Raw genomic sequence first — 21,670 nt, forward strand, 5'->3', positions numbered from 1 at the left:
TTCAGTTTTGACAAAAATCCTGAAAACAGCGAGAAAATATCCCTAAAATGGGCTGAAAATAAAGGAAATTGTGTAAATCTGGACTACAAAAAAGCCTGAATTCAAAATTTACTTATTATGGGAAATAAGAGTGTTGTATCATGACATGAAAAAAGTGACATTGTTGCACCTGTATGCTTCTACTTATACAAAAGAAAGGATGGGTTATAACTTACACATCGGCAATTCATAGAGGCATTGATCACACCGCATTTAGTACAAGAAACGGTAGACCAGCTAAGATTTTCTCTACTTATGACAATCACCATTATTTTTGGGTTCAATTCTATGCTTAAATAAGAGGGGATAAAATTTTTGTTGATAATTATTCTGCTCTCTACTGACATATGACTCATGTTTAAACAAGTGTAAACATTTTAATAGTTTAATGATGTATATTCATACGTAGCGGTAAATGTAAATAGAAAGAAATTTATACTTCTACGCTACTCAAATTTGGTACACTCTTCAAGTTTGACGTCACCAACATCTGTGACGTCATCGGAGGTGTCCTAGTACTACATCACTAACAACAACAATCTTCAGAGCAATAACATCTGCTGAAGACGCCGGTTGACCCGGTGAAAGCGCTCCGGTGAGTGTACCAAAATTTGGGTAGCGTAGAAGTATAAATTTGCTTTCTATTTTAATAGTTTTTTTAGGATTGTAATTTTTTTAAGATACGCACTGTATGTAATGTAATAAAACATAGTAAGTCAATTGTTAAGCACAATTTCTTTTTTCCTTCTATCTTCATATGCGATTGAACATACCACTTAATGCAGAATGGCACCTACTGTTCCTGAGAGAGGAATATTTTCTTATATTATTCAATCATTCTTTATTAATCACAATTTTAAAATGATTAAATTCTTAAAAAAATAGAAAAGTAATTAGTCACTACTGAAAACTAATTATACCGACAAATGACTAATGTTGCTTGATAATGAATGATGGTGTCACGTTTACAACTCATCACAGGCGCCGAGATCAGCATCAATCTGCATCAACTATAGCAACTGTTTACAAGGGCAATGTGATCCAGATCTGGGAAATGATCAAGCATGTAGCGAGTGTGTTACTAGTAAATGGGCAATCAATAATTATTATGTGCATGGGCATTTGTGACATCGCTCATTTTGCGATGTCGTCAGCACACACATGAGAAGCCCACATTGGTCCACACTGATGTGGACCTTTCATCCCATGTTGAGTCACCAAGCATCATACTTTTATGTAGTGTGACAAAATGAGTCTAGAAGAATGTGAGAACTAATTGAAACTGCAATTTGATACAACTTGATGAACAGACTTTTGATCAAGTTTTGGTTCAAATTAAAAAAAATCTGAAAAATTATAACTTTCAAGTCTATGCACTCCTTTCAGACTTGATTTTAAAATTTACTTTTTTCTTAATTAAAATGACTAACAAAATTTCCCACTGCGTATATTAATTTTGGGGTACCTTTCTATATACATGTACATTGAGATTTCCATTTTAAAGCATTCCACCAGTTTCCATATTGAACACATAGATTGATTTTTAGAATGTCACATTTTGATGTCAAAAAGAACATAGTACTTGCACAAACACTTGTTTGTTTCAAGCTTAATTTTTCTGCTTAACATGACAGCCCATGTGTGAACACATTTCAATTCTGTTAAAGCATTGGAGGCTCTTATTGGGAAATGTTAAAATGAAGATGGCAACATTACAATGATCATTACAATAACATACAAAAGCACTAATTCATATTTTGTAGTATCCAACTTTTCTATCAATTCCTGTTTTATCTATCGATAGTTCTTGTTTTTAACAAATCAATAGTGAAAGCAAAGTTTCAAACATTACAACTAACATAGCTTCTTATAATGATTTTTCAGGAAATCGTCTCATAATAAATGTTAGAAAATTAGCGATCTTATCGTTTTGGTAGAGTATTAAAGTTCATGTTGCGTAGATTTTAACCTTGTTCCACATTTTTTTACTATTATAATACTATACTCTTAATAGTATATATACTGATACCATCATTATCACCCACCGCACTCATGGCACTGGGTTGCATATTGTTGTGTATTTCATGTATCAGCACAATTGTCACTTAACATTTTAGATACATAACAAATGTTTCCCCTGAAATAAAGCTGAATATTTCATGATGGTTTTAAATATACAATGTAACAGCCATTCTCTCTTTCTCTCTCCTATCTCTCTCTCCAGAGCTGTCATAGATTATATGGCCATATATATTATATACTGTATGTATTACTAGTCAAATTCAAGTTCTCATGATTATCATCCTCATCATCGGCAGCAGGACTTACACACACTTGCATCTTGAAGACTGGCCAGCCTACCAGATTTGCAGCCAGGATGTATCAGGTGTACTATCTACTGGGGGCGGTAGTGATGGATCTGAAATGAGAGAAAAAAAACACAATGCAAAATTAGCATATTGATAAACTCTTCAAGATCACTATTTTATGCATTTTATCAGATTTCTGCACAGTTAAACGATAATTAGTACCATCAGCTGGAATGTCAGGATCTGAAAAAATGGGTCATTATTACCAATACTCAACTGCAACTTTCAAAATGTAATGGAAAGAAAATTTAGTTTGAATTATTTTCACCTAGTGCCTAAAGAGCCTTTATTCACATTATTTATAAAATTATTTATCAAGCTCCCTTATGGTTGGACACTGTACCACTTGCTTTGTTTTATTCTTTATTTGGATTAAGTTAACATTACATATCTATGAAAATATTACAACATTAAAGATACATGGGAGGGTCTATTGGCCCGTCCCTGGTTGTCAAACAATCACAGCATAACCCCTTCGTATTCTAAATATGCCAAAACTGGCCTTTTCACAAACAGAGACCTCTATCTATATGGGGTAAGGTACATGTAGAAGTCCCAGATTAGACAGATTTTTTTTTTCTGTGTGGGTTAGGTGATTTATTACTTTTAACCATGTACGTCACTGCAACCAGGGACTGTCCCCGTTTATCTGAGATGAGCAACTGACTGCAAACAACTTAATGCATATGAGAGTGCTTCCCCTATTGTTGATATTAAAATCAGTCTCCAGTTGATAGGTTAAATCCAATATTTTTTACATAATTTGTGTGCAACACATCAATGTCCCCATTCCGGCACACATCAAATACCTGTAGGGGTGTCTTAGATTGGTAAGACCTTTGGAGTTATACAAAGCTTTTTGACCCCGTCACTGTTCTCCCATAGCTCTTTATCGCCATTTCCTTAGCAAGGAGTGCTTTGGATTTAACAGATTATGGCAGTAACAGCCAGTTTACATATTGGTAAAGCCTTCTAACAATCTTTTGAGTGTCTGAAAATCCTGCATTTAGATATCCAAAGAGCTTGAAAAGGGAAGTGCAAATATTTTGCTGAAACTGGGCATCGTGTTGTTCTAGAAAGTGCTGAGTTTATGGATTACTCTAAAAACCATGACACCTCTGTTCTGTTGCAATGCTTAATGGCAATATTATTTGAAAACATGTTGCAGATCCTTAAACAAGATCATATAGCTTTGACAACATAAAAATTTTTGCATTTCATGATAAAGCCTATATGTTCATCGCCTAGACAGACAGTGGTTTTGGGTTTTTGGTGTTCTTTTTGGTTTTGGGATGGGTTTTTTTTGGGGGGGGTGAGTTGATAGCAATGAAAAATTATTACCTCCATCATAACATTACTTTCCACACATGGAATACTACTTAATATAGCTTTAAAGCCATTTTTAAAGACATCAGACAAGAGGAATACAACTCCTCAAGCTATAAAGTAGATTATATCAGGCATAACAATAGCAAACAGGTGGTGACTAGCAAACCTTAAGTATCACATACATTCACTGCCACATCAAAGGAACAGATAAACACTGAAAGAACATATCGATGGTGACCCTGGCCACCTGTCCTCCAGCGAGTTCCACCAGATAAATTGACATTATGTCATGTTTCTTTTACATGATATGATCTGCAATGTTAAGACGTCATGTTTCCCAAATGAATGTGTGAAAGTCTCTTTAACTTTGCACTGCGGCAACAGAAACAGCCAGACAGTATGCCCCCGCAGAGTAGCAATTGCTCGTAGTATTATAGTACAATGAAGACTTGAAACAACTTGTTGAAAAAGAAAGGGTGGGAATTTTGCTCGCAATTTAGCTTGAAGAACTAAGTTGTGAGATATAAGCCCTTAACATAATATTAAAGGAGGGATGACTGAGAGGAGGATGGGGATATTGAACACAGTAACTTCAAAAACATAAACGGTTTTAAAAATAAATGTATATAGCTAAGAATTGAAAAGACAGTGGTCAGTGCTGGTTTGTATAGATCCATGATGTACATTATTAAATAATTTTATAGGCTAATGATCTGATTAATAAAATTTGCAACTTTTCAACTCCCATCAATTTTTACAAAATCGTTAAAACCTGTCAGTTTTGAATGACACAAGTGAGGTGCCAAATGAAAGCTAACAAAATTCTTAACACATTCATATCAATTTCAATGTTCTTGTTGAATCATGTTAAGAATTATAACCACCTAAACAAGTGTGGACTGATATTTTGTGCAGTAACTACATGCCTTGCATATTTAGCAATTCAGGAAACAGCACATCAAAACTGCAGTTTGTTTTTCTTCACAACATCATTTAGAGCGATAACCATGACCTATACAGAATACATCACTCATACCTACTAGCGATGAAACTAGCTTCTTGGCTATTTTTCCATTTTTATTCTTTTCTGGAATATCATGTTTTATAAAAGCATTGTCAACCTCTAAACTGAACTTACAAAGCATATATTGAAGACAGCTTTGCACACCTGCAAAAAGGGGTAATAGTCAGCTGTGCGAAAGTGCTATGAACATTTAACCACTTTCCAAGAGCACTGGAACATGATATGAGGGCATGAAATTGGGTTGCTTAATTTTACACATGATTTATTTCCCAATTTAAGCATCATCTTATGGTGCAGTTGGATTGCTATAACAGGCTTATGATGAGACACAGTAAGTCAAGTCATGAGATATTCATTCTATGTCTCCACATTATAACTATGTTCTGTGGTTCAGTTTATGATTAATACATGGTATGTGAGTATATTCAACTAGTAAGAAGTAAAACTTATTTACATTTTTAATGGCAGCATTAAGCATAGATCCTGGAAAGCCAGGATCTGTGTTCTAATTTACAATCAAACTAGCATTAGGCAAAGCACACTTGGGCACATCCAATGTTAGAAAAGTATGTTCATAACTTTAAAGTTTAGAAGCTTCAATGCAATTATCTGTTACATAGTGCAGCCAATGATTTGTGCACACTCACGGGTGTTTGCTACAACAGCAATACATAATGCAGTAAAATGTATCAAGTCCAGTGAGACTTCAAAGACGGCATAAAATATTCGAATCATCCTTGTGTAAAATCCTTTTTCAAAAGACCCGTTATCGTCAGCGCAATTGATCATTGAGACCCGATTACAGCACTGCAGACATGCTCCAAACGAGACATGCCTGATTAGTGTTCAATTCTAAGATAGGCAACATTGGAGAGAAATCAAAGAGGCATAGCTAATTGCGACGCCGACACCTGTCTAATTGGGATGCACATCTGCCATGCTATTAATCCTCATAGTTGCCATATTATCAACTAATCAGCACAATTGGGAACATTGGTAAGCTGCTACACCTTCCTGTACTGAACTACTTCTGCAGTATCAAGTCACAGTGGTTTTTTTCCTCCTTTTTCCTCTTGACTACAAAGCTCATCAAAAAAATTACCATTACTTGCTGAAAAGGCAAATCAACACATCATGTATTGGGAATTCTGACATGCTTATTTGTCTTTTTAGCACTTGATGGGAATTCCCAGTGCCTGATATGCTGCATTTTCAGCAGTATACATGCGGTACCAAAAAAAGGTCAATTCCTATGATAATTCACATTTCACAGTTTTAGTAACCATTATCATAATTAAGATAAAACAAGCTTTGCTATACATTTCATTGCACAGGATTCAACCTTGCAAATGAACTTTAAATAAGACACTGCACTTTTTTGTTTATACATTGACACCAAATGTATGCCTTTAATATAAAGTAAAAGTTATGGTATGCTCTGGTATATTTGCGACAGCCGCTACTCTTGATGCGGCACCTGCCATCCTAAAAAATATCACAACTCTCTAAAGATTGCCCCAAAACAGTATTGATTTGTTTCCTGCAACTCAGACCAAGTATAAAAGAGGCTTAAATAAAAAAACAACATCTTCATAACACTTAAGCTTATATTCTCTAGAGTCAAATGGATACCTACCAATAATAACTAACGAAACGTAAGATGTGAAAATGTTAGTTGAAAATCCACTTATTTCTGTTTGACATCTAAACGGGATGCTTTCAGTCTAACCGGTAGTCTTAATGCCACTTACACACAAAATCAAAGCATTGCTATTCACTGAGGATACCAGAATCAGCTCACTCAGTGACTGCTACCTTTGCATAAATCATGTACTGTACTTTAAAGCTATGAACAGCCAACAACAGCAGCATGGATTGAGATTCTAATCTGTTATACATGGGACCGTGAGATACATACAGTAGAGCAGAGCTCACACTTAACTTTGTCATCAACTGGCCAATGGGCAAGTGCTAAATTAGAGCCCTGAATGAACAGGTGTGGTGTCTTGCAAATTTGTCCCCTTATTGTAGCAAGGTGGCAATATACTGTTCACCGCATAATAAACAAAACCAGTTTTTGCTTCAAAGAAATCCTAAATTAACTACCCATAATTTTTGTTTAAAAAGCGTTGCCCAGTTGCACAATCAACTAAAAGTGACTTGACGCAGGTGCTGCACCCACCTGTTTACGACACTCTCTACCAATCCATATGTTATGAGTATTGCATATAACAGAAAGTGTAGTCAACAAACATAAAATAGTAGGTCTCTCCTTCAATAACAAAGCAATAATACTATATTATACAAAACACATTTCTTCCACAATTTCAATAACTAATATATTGGAAATATTCACCAAGGGAAGGCATATTCCATTTCCTTTATATTCCCAGTAGTTACCCATTACTAAAAACTGCACAAATTGTCACAGGACTATATTGGCATTAGTACGTGCCGGCAATCATCTGCCTCTTATGGAGATCTCATATGCAATATCAATTCATAATATATTTCTATTTCTTTGGTTTTAAATGCTTGGAACATATTGCCTACATTTGATTTAATTTCCTCCAGTTGTGCCATAAGTTCCTATAACTCTGGCCTGCTCTTAGTAATATTAAATTTTTGATTTAAATTGTGGGTTGAGAGATTCAAGGAAATGCGAGGTGGTGAAAACACTTCATCTATTGTAAACAAGAAACTTAATAATCTGTGCTTGAGAGGTTTAAACAAATTACTTTTGCAGTTTTAAGTTGTTTGGTTTTGGGTTCTTTGAATATCTACCTTTATTTGCAAGATTTACTATACTGCATTGACCAAATACAACTATTTCTTAATGCTTTCATGTATATTTTAGACCTGGTCAAGGGCCAAATATCAGCAGCTGGAGGGCAAGATTTGGGCCAGTGGGTCACCTGTTAAGAACTTGTGCAACTATAAAGTAAACCAGTGTACAAAAGGTACTGCCTTCCCAAAACATGCATACTTTCCCTAATAAAAGAGCATTTACCACTTCTCTTGAGATTTTTATGGGGAAAAATAGCTTGGTTGAAGTTACGTCAGCGTTATCTCCCTCGATTACTGCTGTTTATGCAAAACTTTTAAAATCAGCTCCTTATTTAAAATTTGTATTTAAACAATAATAATATATCTCTCACATAGCTTCTCTTTAACTTGAAGTCTTCTTTTATTTTCACATCTTCTCGTTTGTTGACCTCCATCTCCACCATAATGAATGTGTTAGACGTGACTTGAACACCTCATGGGCAAGCAACCACTTAGGCGTGAATTTGTAATAGTGGACAAAATGGAAGAATTCAACCATGGATACAAAATAGAAAATTAAGAGTTAAGTGAAGTTTAATTATTCATCATGCATGATCTAGATGCCTTGACCGTAGGGTAATCTTATTTTAAGCTTGATAAAATATTGTTTGTGATATATAGGTATCGTTACTTACGATATAATGGATATTTTGGACGTTGATGGTGAGGTAAGTAGAGGTCATGCCTGACCTATGTTTACAGACCATATAGTGCCTAAATGTATGGACAAGACTCTTAGTTTAATTTGCTATAATTGTTGCCACTTCTCTTATCAGACAAATTAACACAATATATTAGTTTACCTTTCCTGTATATATGTTAGTAATCCTTTCATATAATAATAATATATGGTTGTTTGATGGCATGTAAAACAGAGTCATTTTAAGAAAAGTTGAACAATAATGGCGCTATTTATCTTAAATCTAGTTTGCATCTTTACAAGGAGTACACACTTGTATAATTGTATTAGAAAAAAATACTAATGGAAACGAAATTTTCAAAAAACTTTTTATCATGAAATTCAAGGAATAAGTCATATTATTTGGCTAATTTAAATTTAAGATATATGTAAATAGCGCCCTCAATTTTCACACAAATGTACAATTTGTAGCAAAAAATGACCTTAAAAAAGCATAAAAAGATAAACAAGTGTACCCGGTATATATAATTGTGATAGCTGCTGGTATTGTCCAGGTCAAGAATTGAAAATTATATGTTTTGTTAGAAAAATTAATAAATGATCAAATCAAACAATCGTGTATGGAGTGGGGCAAACAAAGGTGAAGTGCCCAGACTAAGCGAGCAACAAATCAATTTTGCTTATAATTCAAACATGTTGGGTTTTTTTACTAATCACATGCATTCTTAATTTATAATGGTTCAGCCAAGAGCTGTAGGCATTCTTGTATTGTTTGTAAAATGTTTTGTCAAATAAAATACATTTTTAAAATATTATGTATTCATTTATCTTATTTTTGTCTCTTTCTGTTTGTTTAAAGTAATCAGAAAATATCATAAAAAAATATTCAATAAAGATCGAATCATCGTATCGTGTCCCTGCTGGTTTGATTAATTATTAATATAGCGCCACCACTTTTTCCCGATCGAACGGTTCACAATCACTATTATATACTTCGACCTGACAAAGATGAAAGACGACCGAACTTCATTACGTATTCATGATATCTACTTAATATTCATATTGACATTTCGAGATAAATATTCATATTAACATTGCGGACCAATCAGAACACTTCAACGTAAATCAGTCTTACCAGTTCTGAATGCATAATTAGTGCTTGATCTCTTAGATAGATGGGGTGAGCAACGAAGGCAGTTTTTATCTGACCAAAATGTCACACTGTCGCTAGGGCAGCCTGGTCGCTAGGGCAGAGTGACGTCGGAGCCTGGACAGATAAAAATCTGTAAAAAGTTTTAAGAAATTGTGGGCGGGGCGAAGGGTCGGCGGCGAAACACAAAGAGATTTTGCAGGCACACACATCGACGGATTTCAATTTCAGCGGAGTTTGTCAACAAAGATGAACCAAATGGCGGGCTAAATGGATATATTTTATTGCTGCAGAATCGGGCACACGGCAGAAACAAGGTATTTAAAACAATAAAAACATTATACTTGTTTTTGGAATCGAATGTTGATAAAAGCGAAATTAGAAACTGATTTTTGCGGGTAAATTTTGAGGACATCGGATAGTTGTTACAGTCAATGTTTTTTTTGTTTTTGTTTTTTTAACCAGTCAAAAACTTCCGGGTCATGCCATGGTAAATTAATACGGATGTGCATTCCTGTCGCCTGATCGAAATCATGATTGATCATTCCTTTGAGTACACAAACCTTTCCACTAGCCTTGTTGTCTGCAGTTGCCTGTCGTGAGCTGAAGCCGGGGCTGAATTCTGAGAGAAATGTGACTGTCTGATCGGCCTGACTGAGTCCCGTCCGGTCCCGGGCCAGTCAATGTTTAATTTTGTAAGCTTACTTACATGTTCATGTGTTTGTAATTGTGAGATGCACTGGCTTATGTGCTTATGTTCATGTCGTGATGTTACATGTTAACATGGACGTTATTCATGTATTCATTTAATATGTTCATGAGCTTACACGTATTCCTGACATTGTCCTTGACCTTGCTGAGGTTAATTAATTAGGTTTCTGCCGGAAATTAGAACGAAATGGTCTCTGGGCAATCGGCAACAGCAATAGCCTTTTCCGCGGGATCCGCCATCTAGTGGGTCCTGCCGTACTGCATGCCATGCGATAGACATTACGTCCTCGATTACGCGGTAGTCGCAACGCGTTGTGCACCTCTTCAGTCAAGCGCCAACGCGGTGATCTTAAAGTTATTTTTTTTAAACTTCCGTGGTCTGAGCTGTGCGCCAAGCGTCTACGAGCGTACACACAGAAAAAATAAACAATCACGCTGATTGGATGATCAACGACTTGACAACAAGTCGGTTGACCCATTGGTTGTCTGTTCGGCGTGTAGTAGGCGACCTTGTCACTTTTACGCGATCGCAATTCACCAGCGCGTACCCGACCACGGAAGTTTAAAAAACCAACTTTAGCAACAAGGTACTCATACCCACAAGATGGCGGCGTTGACGTCACAATAATGTCAATGACTACCTCTATTGAAAAGTTATAATTTGGTTCACCTCAAGTTTGGTAGTGATATCAATGCTCTTTCGCGGTTGTGCCACAAGCGTGCTGACAAATCGCCTGTGTGCGCGTGCGTGTACATGGTGGTTGACTTTACGCGCGCGGTTCGATACTGCGGCAAGCATAGACATACCACCTAGACCTATGAGTGCCCATACTTAACCATGGCAGTAGGTGAAGCCACGTATCCAAGGTGATTTTGGTCGGGTGGTCGGACGCGGAGAAATAAGCGTTCATGTCTGGAGAGAAAGACGCGCTCGTTTGCGTGATTGTTGCGCCATTATTACTCGCGTCAAATGCAACATGTTCTGTAGACGCGAACATAATCTGCTTGCTTGCGTCCGGGTATGCGTCCATGTCAAAGTCACTGGTCTAGGTACTTGTTTGTCTGGGGCGGCGAGCAAAATAAGCACCTAGGTCACTACCGAACTTGATGAACAAATTATAGGCCTAACACTAACACTACCATGACTACAGGCAATCAAAGGATCATGATTGCATAGAACTGTAAAAGGTACTGGTATTGTGTTTTAAATGCCTATAGTATAAAAAAAATGTTTTAAATTTAATTCGTCCATAGTACGAACTACGGTTTTTGTCAGAGAAGAACGGCATTTGTTACATTTTGAGAGCGTGCAGAGCATAAACACGGAAGTGGGCAAGTCACAATCATAACAACAGACCAATAATCTGATTGGCCGATTACGTGTCATCTGCGCAGTGAAGCAAAATCATCTTCAAAGCGGCAAGTATGAAACCAGCATAAGACAGCGCGCATGCGCCGACAACAGCAGCACACTTGTCCTTGATGATCGTATGATAATGGGTTTGCGTACTACAAGTGCGCAAACTAAAAACACGATTCTACTGCTTAGATGTTTGTGCCGGTTAAGAAACAACAGGGATGTCCTTACAAAAGTAACTTCATTTTTAGGGAAAAAACAATTTTACTTGTAAACAAAAAATTACTCTGATTGAGAATTAAAGGATTTTGTCTTTTGGCTAGATTCAAAATCAAAATATTTGCCAGCCAATCCCCCAGGCCCATCCATTATGACACAATATTGGATAGGCAATGTTAGTCTATAAATGTTAGGGAGCGATCGTTATTTACGACAGGGGGGATGGGCATTTTGAGGGGGAACCCGAAATTTTTTTGTTTCTTGAGGGGGGAATGCAAAATTTTTTGTTGAACCAGGAGGGGGGCATTTTACAGTTTTAAATGGAGACAAGCGGGAACACGGGTACAGGCCATTAGTCCGACACGCCGCTAGTCCGACACTCCGCTAGTCCGGCACGCCGCTAGTCCGAATCTGAAATGCACTGCAGTGACTGCACCAGTCCGACATGCCGCTAGTCCGAATCTAAAATACACTCTGCCAGTCCGACACGCCGCTAGTCCGAAAATGAAAAACACTGCGCTAGTCCGAAATTGAAAACCACTGCGCTACGACCAATCAGAGAAAACACTCTTTCAGTCTGAGACTGCGCCAAATCTAAAATCACTGCACACTAGTACGAAACTGAAAGCGATTGCGCTAGTCCGAATTTGAAAAGCACTGCGCTAGTCCGAATTTGAATTCGGGAAACACTGCGCTAGTCTGATATTCGGACTAGCGCAGTGTTTCTCAGATTCTGACTAGCGCAGTGTTTTTCAGCGCTGTAGTTTTCAGTTTCGGACTAGCGCCATGGTTTTCAGTTTCGGACTAGCGCCATGGTTTTCAGTTTCGGACTTGCGCAGTGTCGGACTGAAGAAGTGTTTTCCAAATTCGGACTAGCGCAGTGTATTTCGGATTCGGACTAGCGGCGTGTCGGAATGAAAACTTTGTTTTCAGATTCGGACTATAGCGGCGTGTCAGACTGTTGCAGTGGTTTTCATTTTCAGACTAGCGCATGCTTTTTTTCGGACTAGCGCCGTGCTTTTCATTTTCGGACTGACGCACCTCTAAGTATAGGGAATTTGTGTTGTCGGACTAGCGGCGTGTCGGACTGAGCGGTGCACCCCAGGAAAACAAGGGGGTATCCGAAACTTTTGAGTGGACGCGAATTTTCCTGTCGATATTTTTTCCAAAACGCCCATTCCCCCTGCTGTAAATAACGATAGGTCCCTTAGTCATATTTTTATATTAAATGCTTTTATGTTTGTGTGTGTTTGGTTTGCAGTTGACCTAGCTTATCAATGTGTGGAAATGTGGAAATGGATTAATTATCTCTATAAAGAGTCTGTGAAGATACAATTGATCTGCTGCTGTAAATTGGTAAGTAGACTACAGTCAACATCAAAACTAAATACAGAAAACAAATTGTTGAAAATTGGGATAAATCGAATCCCACCCAGAGCAAACAACTTCTCTCTTTGTTTTCTCTCTTTATTCCTTCCTTCTTTCCCTTCCGTTGCCAAAAAAAACCCTGAGGCGGTTAGGGTTAAGCAGTTTCATAGCCACGTCAAGTCTTGGGCTCACTGTCCAGACGATACGAATCGTACAATGTTCAATTCTTTCATTCAGTAAAAGAGTGGAACAACTTGCTTACATCCAATATTAATAAATGTTGCCATTTATACAGCGCCTTTCACATGTAACAAAGCGCTTTAAATTTATTCCGCTGTTGTTAGAATGTGTCAGCTGCCATACAATGCCTAAAGCATGCTCATACCTTTGGACGGCACTAAATGGACAATATTCCTAACAGCTCCCCATTTCACCCCTCGGTAGAGAAAGGCAAGTGAAGTAAAGCGCCTTGTTCAATACAATGGCACAACACGATGGCACTGCTGGGGCTCAAACTTGCAAACTCTGATTATTGAGGTAGAACCTGTACTGCTGCGCCACCTTTCCCCGTTACTCATCAGACAACTTCAGCTTTCAAATCTGTTCTAGCTCTGAATGTTCTGACACAGTACCCTGACTCCAAAAATAGACCTCCCAATCATACCTCCAGCTCCAGTTTAAACTTCTACAGGTAGATATAGAATACAAGATCCAAGAAATTCATTGGTTGAAATTCATGTTGGTAGATGTCATCTATGCATTGCATGCAATAATATTGCTCATACATCAAATGGTTTTATAATTCAAGCTTTTTAAATAATCATGTTCTTCTTCTTATTTTTTTGTTTCACAGGGGCATGATGATTTGAAAAGGGACCTCAGGACATCAATCTACAATGCATCTCATGAATGATAGCTGCCATAAACAAATATGCTTTGTGTATAGAGCGTACATTTTCTTGTTGGTCATTCAATCTACACATTTGGCAAACAATGTTATAGGCTAACTCCACAGAAATGGTACATTTTCATAAATTTTAAAAGTTCATTCAATGCTTCCAAGTTATTGTTTCCTGGAAAGTAGACTAACAAAGCTTTCAGAAACCACTTTTGTTTTTTGCCTTGCACAATTTAATATATTTTTATGACAATTTGAAGTAGTGGGAACTGGAACAGGTTTGTGTATCCCTAATTTTGCAGGAAATTGCTGATCTTATGAGTATTGCTGATCCCAGTGTACATGCACAAAAGATATGTATTAGTGGTTTAATATTAGCTTTGATATCTCTACTGCAATTCCAGAACAAAATTTAAACCCATCAGTAACATTATAAATGTATACTACGGCCTTCAAATGTGGGTATTGAAATGTCCCGTCTGTCACAGAAAAACATCAAAAAGTTGTTTATTTTCCATATTTTAATATATTTTTTGTTCAAAACTTAATTCCTATCTCATATCAAGTAGGCCTCATATAAAAAACAAAGTAAAATTGTTCACTGACATTTAGTATAGAAGATATCCCATCTCAAAATGTGTCCGTCTGTCACATTTTAGCATTCTTACCATGTACAATCAAATGGGGGGAAATTTTCAAGTCAGAAATTTTTGTTTTTTTAGTTTCAGATTCATATTCTGCACTAAATTTTGGCAAATAAAAAATGATTTAATGCTCATTTTGAAAATTAAAATTCCATCTGGCAGTCAAACCATTGTAAACACTAAAATTTGATCATTTTTATGGGTACTGGCTGTTTGAGGTTGACTCCCTTCGCATGAGAGGCCTCAAATGATGTTTAAGGTAATATTTTATCATGATTAGATGTTGTTTGTAATTTCTGTATGAAAATAAATCCCACTAAGTATATTTGAGCAACTCACCATTGCTCTAAAGATCACTGTAAAAAATGTTCAAAAATGGTCCCGTCTGTCACGTCCCGTCTGTCACGACTTTGGCGAGCCCAGGTATAAAAATCTCAGCTTTGTACTATTTTTTGAGTATGATGTTTACTGAGAGTTTATGTACCAATGTTTAATTTTGACAGCATTTTTCAATAAATCTCACTTGAGAACAGATAGAGTTTTGCAAGAATGTACTTTTTTTTTAAATGGGTGCTTTTTTTTTTTTTCTGTCACGCTGTATTTCAATTTGCAACCATACAGCCATTGAATCACTTGGTTTCATCTTGTGTGTTTTAAATTAAATTATGACATGTTCTCTTTGACTTGGAGTATAACAATTTGGGATATGTCTTGTAGATTTTTTTGTTGAGGCATTTGAAAAAAAAAGAGCCTATCTAAATGTCCCGTCTGTCACGCTGGAGTTAGCCTATAGTATAATGTAAAGTACCAGTATTCAGCAAAAATCAAGAGGTGAAATGAATTATCTTTGGTAATATATTAAAGTGACATTTTATCAGACTATATTTAAGAACTGGAGTGCTAAATTTGTGACTTCACATGAATGACAATGTATTGTGTTTTTTTTAAACTGTTGTGGAAGAGGTAGCCCAGTCAAAGGTAAATAAGGGCTTAACCTGAATAACCCACCACTAATTGCAACATAATTCATATAACCACCTAGTACAGACAGGCTGTGAGCTACAAACTCCTATACCGGTTTGATTTGATTTGTGAAATCTTTAAACTACTTCAGTGGCAACCACTGCTTTCCAAGCAGGCCCTCATACAATGATCTAAGATGCTTGCTATTAGAGGGGTATCACGTTTTTGAATAGAACTCGCTCGCTATTTGAGGGGCATTGCGGTTTTGCAAATTGGGCAAGTTCTATTTATCATCCATTCTTTTCAGAAAAACATATTAAAGAATATATCAATAAAATTCACCAGAAGTCAAAGTAGTGGAACAATGCTTAATTTTTGCATGAATCCAAAATGGCCACTTATGCATGTGTGAGATTTCAAAGTTATTCCACTCTGGATAATATCCATATAAGAATGGGGAAAAAGTATAGTTTGACCTGTCTCCAACATACAGTTCTTGAGTTATAGGCAAAAAGGTGATAGGTTAAATTTTGGGGTCCACAGGCAGCTACAGTTGAAAAATATTCTAATTTTAATGAAACTGGTTTCAAATTATTCCCCCAGTCAGAACTCTTACCCCCTTGTTCCCCCATTAAAAACCCAAAATTAGGGAATTGTCTACTTTTAGGGGCAAATTTCAGCATAATTTGTTGATTTTACCCCCACTGCATGTTACCAAAGTAACAACCACCTGAGATATGACAAACTTTTCTTTGTTTAAAATGTTTTTGCAAGCATAGCAATCTGAGTTTGTTTTTCTCACAATCATAGAATTTTTACATCTTTATTCCCTGTGGTACCCAAATTTTGACATTTGACCTTTTTCCCTATTACTCAAGAGCTGTATACTCAATCCCTATGACAAGGGGAATAAATTGGTATCGTCGGCTTTTTAACAAGATTTGACCAACTTTGTAATGTCACCCCTGTATAAGTGGCCATTTTTTTTATGCCAATTAGGCAATGTTCCACTTGGATTTTCTGTAATTTTTGATATTTTTGTGTGAGCTTTTAGGAGATGGGTGCATATGTAATAGATTCTGGTGCATTTAGTGGTGGGTCATTTTTTAATTAGACTGGGCTGGTAGGTGATAATTCTGAAACATGCATGGAATGGAACTAAAAGTGACCAACTGACTGCTATTTTAGAGTCTGGGTTAGGGCTTAGGTTACAGGTAAGGGTGACATTTAGGGTAAGGTTTATGGATTAAAACTAAGTTGCTGTATTTATTGACTAATAACCCTTCAGTTGAGGCTTTACACTGCATGATCAGCAGTGTGTCTGCTATCTTCAGTAGATCAGCACTCTCAGTCACCCTAGGCTATTTAAGGCACTTAATTTAATGCCCATGTGACCCATCCTGTCTGCAACCTGTAATGTCAGCACCCATCTGGCCACAGGGGCATTTAATTAAGTGCCTGCATTTAAATAGCCCAAGATGACTGTAATATCTAATATCTTCAGTAGATAGTACTTTACACTGCATGATCAACAGTGTGTCTGCTATCTTCAGTAGATAACACCATACACTGTAATCGGTGGTATATCTGTTATCTTCAGTTGATAGCACTTCATACTGCATGATCAGCAATGTGTCTGTTATCTTCAGTAGATAGCACCATACGGTACACTGTTATCTTCAGTTGATAGCACTTCATACTGCATGATCAGCAGTGTGTCTGTTATCTTCAGTAGATAGCACCGCACGGTACACTGTTATCTTCAGTTGATAGCACTTTACACTGCACGATCAGCAGTGTGTCTGTTATCTTCAGTAGATAGCACTATACGGTATGTAATCAGTGGTATATCTGTTATCTTCAGTTGATAGTAGTTTACACTGCATGATCAGCAGTGTGCCTGTTATCTTCAGTAGATAACACCATACACAGTAATCAGTGGTATATACGTTATCTGCAGTTGATAGCACTTTACACAGCATGCTGATCAGTGTGTCTGTTATCTTCAGTAGATAGCACTATACACTGTGTAATCCAGGGCTATTTTAACGTGTCTCACTGTCACGCACGTGCCGAGATAAAATATTTGTACAGTGACAATTAACAATCCGTGTAGATATGCTTTAATAGTAGACAATGGTAGAGCCTTTCTTACGGTCACATGCAGGTAAAAATGTCAATATTTTTATTTTTGAAACGCACTCTACTTCATCAACACTTTTATCTCATTGCACTAAGCGTGACAGTGAGGCACGCGTTAAAATAGCCCTAGTGTAATCATAGGTCAGTCTAAATATGAAATTACCCACTACTAAATGCAACAGAATCCATTTCACATGCGTCCATCTCCCAAAAGCTTGCAAAAACATCAAATGTCACAATATCCAAGTAGTTGTACTTCTGTGAGATTTTGGTCCTAAATTATGCTCCAGGAACAGCTGCTCCAGGAAGAGCTGCTCCGAGCATGAATAAATCTGGAGTAATATTCTAAGTCCAACATGCTCCAGGAGCATGTTTTGAATGCACAATGCTCAAGGAGCATGTCCAACATATATATGCTCCTGGAGCAGTGTGCATTCAAAACATGCTCTTGGAGCATGTTGACTTAAATACTCAGATTATTCATGCTCCTGGAGCAACTGCTCTTGGAGCATAATTTTGGGCCAAAATCTCAAAAAGATTTTGGTCCTAAATAATGCTCCAGGAAGAGCTGCTCTGAGCATGAATAATCTGGAGTAATTAACTAAGTCCAACATGCTCCAGGAGCATGTTTTGAATGCACAATGCTCAGGAGCATGTCCAACATATATATGCTCCTGGAGCAGTGTGCATTCAAAACATGCTCCTGGAGCATGTTGGACTTAGAATACTCAGATTATTCATGCTCCTAGAGCAACTGCTCTTGGAGCATAATTTTGGGCCAAAATCTCAAAGAGATTTTGGTCCTAAATTATGCTCCAGGAAGAGCTGCTCTGAGCATGAATAATCTGGTGTAATTAACTAAGTCCAACATGCTCCAGGAGCATGTTTTGAATGCACAATGCTCAAGGAGCATGTCCAACATATATATGCTCCTGGAGCAGTGTGCATTCAAAACATGCTCTTCTTGGAGCATGTTGAACTTAGTCTAAATAATGCTCCAGGAAGAGCTGCTCTGAGCATGAATAATCTGGAGTAATTAACTAAGTCCAACATGCTCCAGGAGCATGTTTTGAATGCACAATGCTCAAGGAGCATGTCCAACATATATGCTCCTGGAGCAGTGTGCATTCAAAACATGCTCCTGGAGCATGTTGACTTAGAATATTACTCAGATTATTCATGCTCCTGGAGCACCTGCTCTGGGAGCATAATTTTGGGCCAAAATCTCAAAGAGATGTTGGTCCTAAATTATGCTCCAGGAAGAGCTGCTCTGAGCATGAATAATCTGGTGTAATTAACTAAGTCCAACATGCTCCAGGAGCATGTTTTGAATGCACAATGCTCAAGGGCATGTCCAACATATATATGCTCCTGGAGCAGTGTGCATTCAAAACATGCTCCTGGAGCATGTTGAACTTAGAATATTACTCAGATTATTCATGCTCCTGGAGCAACTGCTCTTGGAGCATAATTTTGGGCCAAAATCTCAAAGAGATTTTGGACCTAAATTATGCTCCAGGAAGAGCTGCTCTGAGCATGAATAATCTGGAGTAATACTCTAAGTCCAACATGCTCCAGGAGCATGTTTGAATGCACACTGCTCCAGGAGCATATAATATGCTCCTGGAGCAGTGTGCATTCAAAACATGCTCTTGGAGCATGTTGGACTTAGAATATTACTCCATTGGGCCAACATCTCACAGGAGCGTGGAACAGTGCCTAATTTGCATGAATCCAAAAAGGCTGTTTATGCAGGGGTGAAATTTCAGAGTTGGTCAAATTTCGTTAGAAACCATGTCAATGTATTCCTCTTGTCATAAGGATAATTTTAGGTTGACCTATCTCAGATGTACAGTTATAGTGGAAAAGGTCAAATGTCAAAATTTGGATTCCACAGGGGGGGGGGGACACACATTTAAAAATTCTCTGATTTTAATAAAAATGGTCTCAGAGTGCTCTGCTTGCAAAAACAGTTAGAAAAAAAGAAGTTTACCATATCTCTGGTGCTTTGTTACCCCTTTGTTATCTTAGTAACATGGGCAAAAAAGATCAAAATCAATTGAGCCCTGCATGTTGATATTATATGACCTATTTTGACCATTGACCTATTGATATGGAACAAAACATCCAAAACAATGTATTGGATGAAAAAGGAGCATTTTCAATTGTGGACACCTGTGGACCCCAAAATTTGACCTTTTGCCTATAACTCGGGAACTGTATGTCGGAGGCAGATTAAACTATTCTTTTTCTGAAACCTTTTGATGAGAACAATACATTGATATCGGTTTTAACAGGATTTAACTAACTTCTAAATTCCAATTGTGTATCCAGAAGTCTCCATGTAATAAATAAAATAACTCCCAAAATTTGCTCATGCTTTAAATTAAAACTTTGCTAGTTTTGTTTGTATTTGGTAGTTTTTTGATCACTATGTATAGCCATATGTTGGCCTACTATAAGGTTGTATCAAAATGATTATTACCCAAGTTTCAAGTACAAGTATGTACAAGACTGCAACACAAAATAACCCAATTGTGGATCAATATATAAACTTTTGTCATTTCAAGAGAATTCTATGTTGCAAATATCACAACTATTTGTGTATCAATCATTTTGATACAGCCTGTTGTATAGCATCCCATATACTTTAGTTTTTTCCTGCCAGAAATTATTTCTTGCTCATCCCAATTTAGCCCTCCCCATGGCACATGAATACTGTAAAAGTGGGCATTTTCACAGAACATTAATATTTGTGCTTTTCCGCTTAACACACATGCCACGTAAATAATAAATCCTCAAATAATTATGTTCATTCATGTATAGTACTGCGAGAAAAATCATAAATTTAAAAAAAGCCGGTATCCCAAGGTATTTCAAAATTGGCAAAGTACACAACACTACATGAGCTTTAATACATTGTGTGAAAATTCCCACATTATGTCAAAGTTTATGTCACAGACCAGGAGTTTGGGGAATTTGGTAAATACCATAACCACCTGGGTATAAGCCCACCTTCGACTATAAGCCCACCCCTATTTTCAAAACATTCTGGGAACAAGGGTGCACTCCGGTATAAGCCCATTACTAAATTTTGGCCAAGTTTTTAAATCAAATCAATGCTTTGCTCTCATATTTAAGAACAAATATAAAAAAATATCAGTTGATAATTAACATTCCTTATTATTTATAAGAAATTGACATAGATGATAGAAATTACTGGCACATTAGACATATACAAATGGGGGGTGATTGTTCTTATTTTTAAATTCAAGCACTAGCCCTTCCCGATAAGCCCACCCCATTTTGAAGTGAAATCTGCCGTCTAGGGTGGGTGGCTTATACCCGAGTGGTTGCAGTAATAAATATATGTTGTGCAACAAACTTAGATAAGCAATTTTCTGGCCATGGGTAGCAGAATGGTCGACTGTAGATCCGTTGGATAACGCTTTTCCAATGGGATGAACTTTGCTGCTTGGATGATATCACGATGAGGTTAGCATTTATTCCATATTGAAAAGCGTGTTCGACGGATCTGCACTCGACCAGCCTCGTAGTGATGGCTGGCAAAAGGAAATGGTGCTTTATTGATACCCTTATGTACATATATGATGAGGCAAAATAAATTCACACCAAAAACCAGGTTATTGTTCAGGAAATTAATTCTTATATTATTTAATAAATATAAAGTTTGTAGTAGAAAATTATTGATCAGGATAGACTTTCCCAATAAATCAATCAATTTTAATCAATCAGCAATACTGTTTCAAAAAGGTTTGACCACTAAAAATTTGGATTAATCAATATCTGATCATGGAAGTAAGTACTTCCATGATCTGATCAAATGAACAAGATACACCTTTGCTATATATCATTCAAATATTTTGGTCAATTTTTGGCAATAATTTAAGGGCCAAAATAATGCATGTTTATGGCATTTTTCATTGGCTGTGACAATCAAGCCCAAAGACCAGGGGTAGCATTAAGGCCC

General features: G+C 37.0%; 1 protein-coding gene and 1 long non-coding RNA gene across 3 annotated transcripts in view; one reads left to right on the plus strand and one right to left on the minus strand.

Moving 5' to 3' along the window:
• Positions 1–1,791: 1,791 nt before the first annotated feature.
• The window catches only part of LOC140138143 (protein PAT1 homolog 1-like), a 75,456-nt gene continuing 55,577 nt past the window's right edge, over positions 1,792–21,670 (minus strand). For both annotated transcript variants that reach the window (XM_072160068.1, XM_072160067.1), the window contains exon 17: positions 1,792–2,458. In XM_072160068.1, the coding sequence (XP_072016169.1) occupies positions 2,431–2,458 (28 nt within the window). In that variant the 3' untranslated portion in view covers positions 1,792–2,430. The remainder of the gene's footprint in view (positions 2,459–21,670) is intronic.
• Positions 9,757–14,023, plus strand: LOC140138141 (uncharacterized). The gene is made up of 3 exons (XR_011856949.1): positions 9,757–10,072; positions 12,926–13,020; positions 13,886–14,023. It is a non-coding gene; the product is annotated as an uncharacterized lncRNA (long non-coding RNA).

Source organism: Amphiura filiformis, chromosome 17 (genome assembly GCF_039555335.1).
Source record: "Amphiura filiformis chromosome 17, Afil_fr2py, whole genome shotgun sequence".
Classification (NCBI taxonomy): domain Eukaryota; kingdom Metazoa; phylum Echinodermata; class Ophiuroidea; order Amphilepidida; family Amphiuridae; genus Amphiura; species Amphiura filiformis.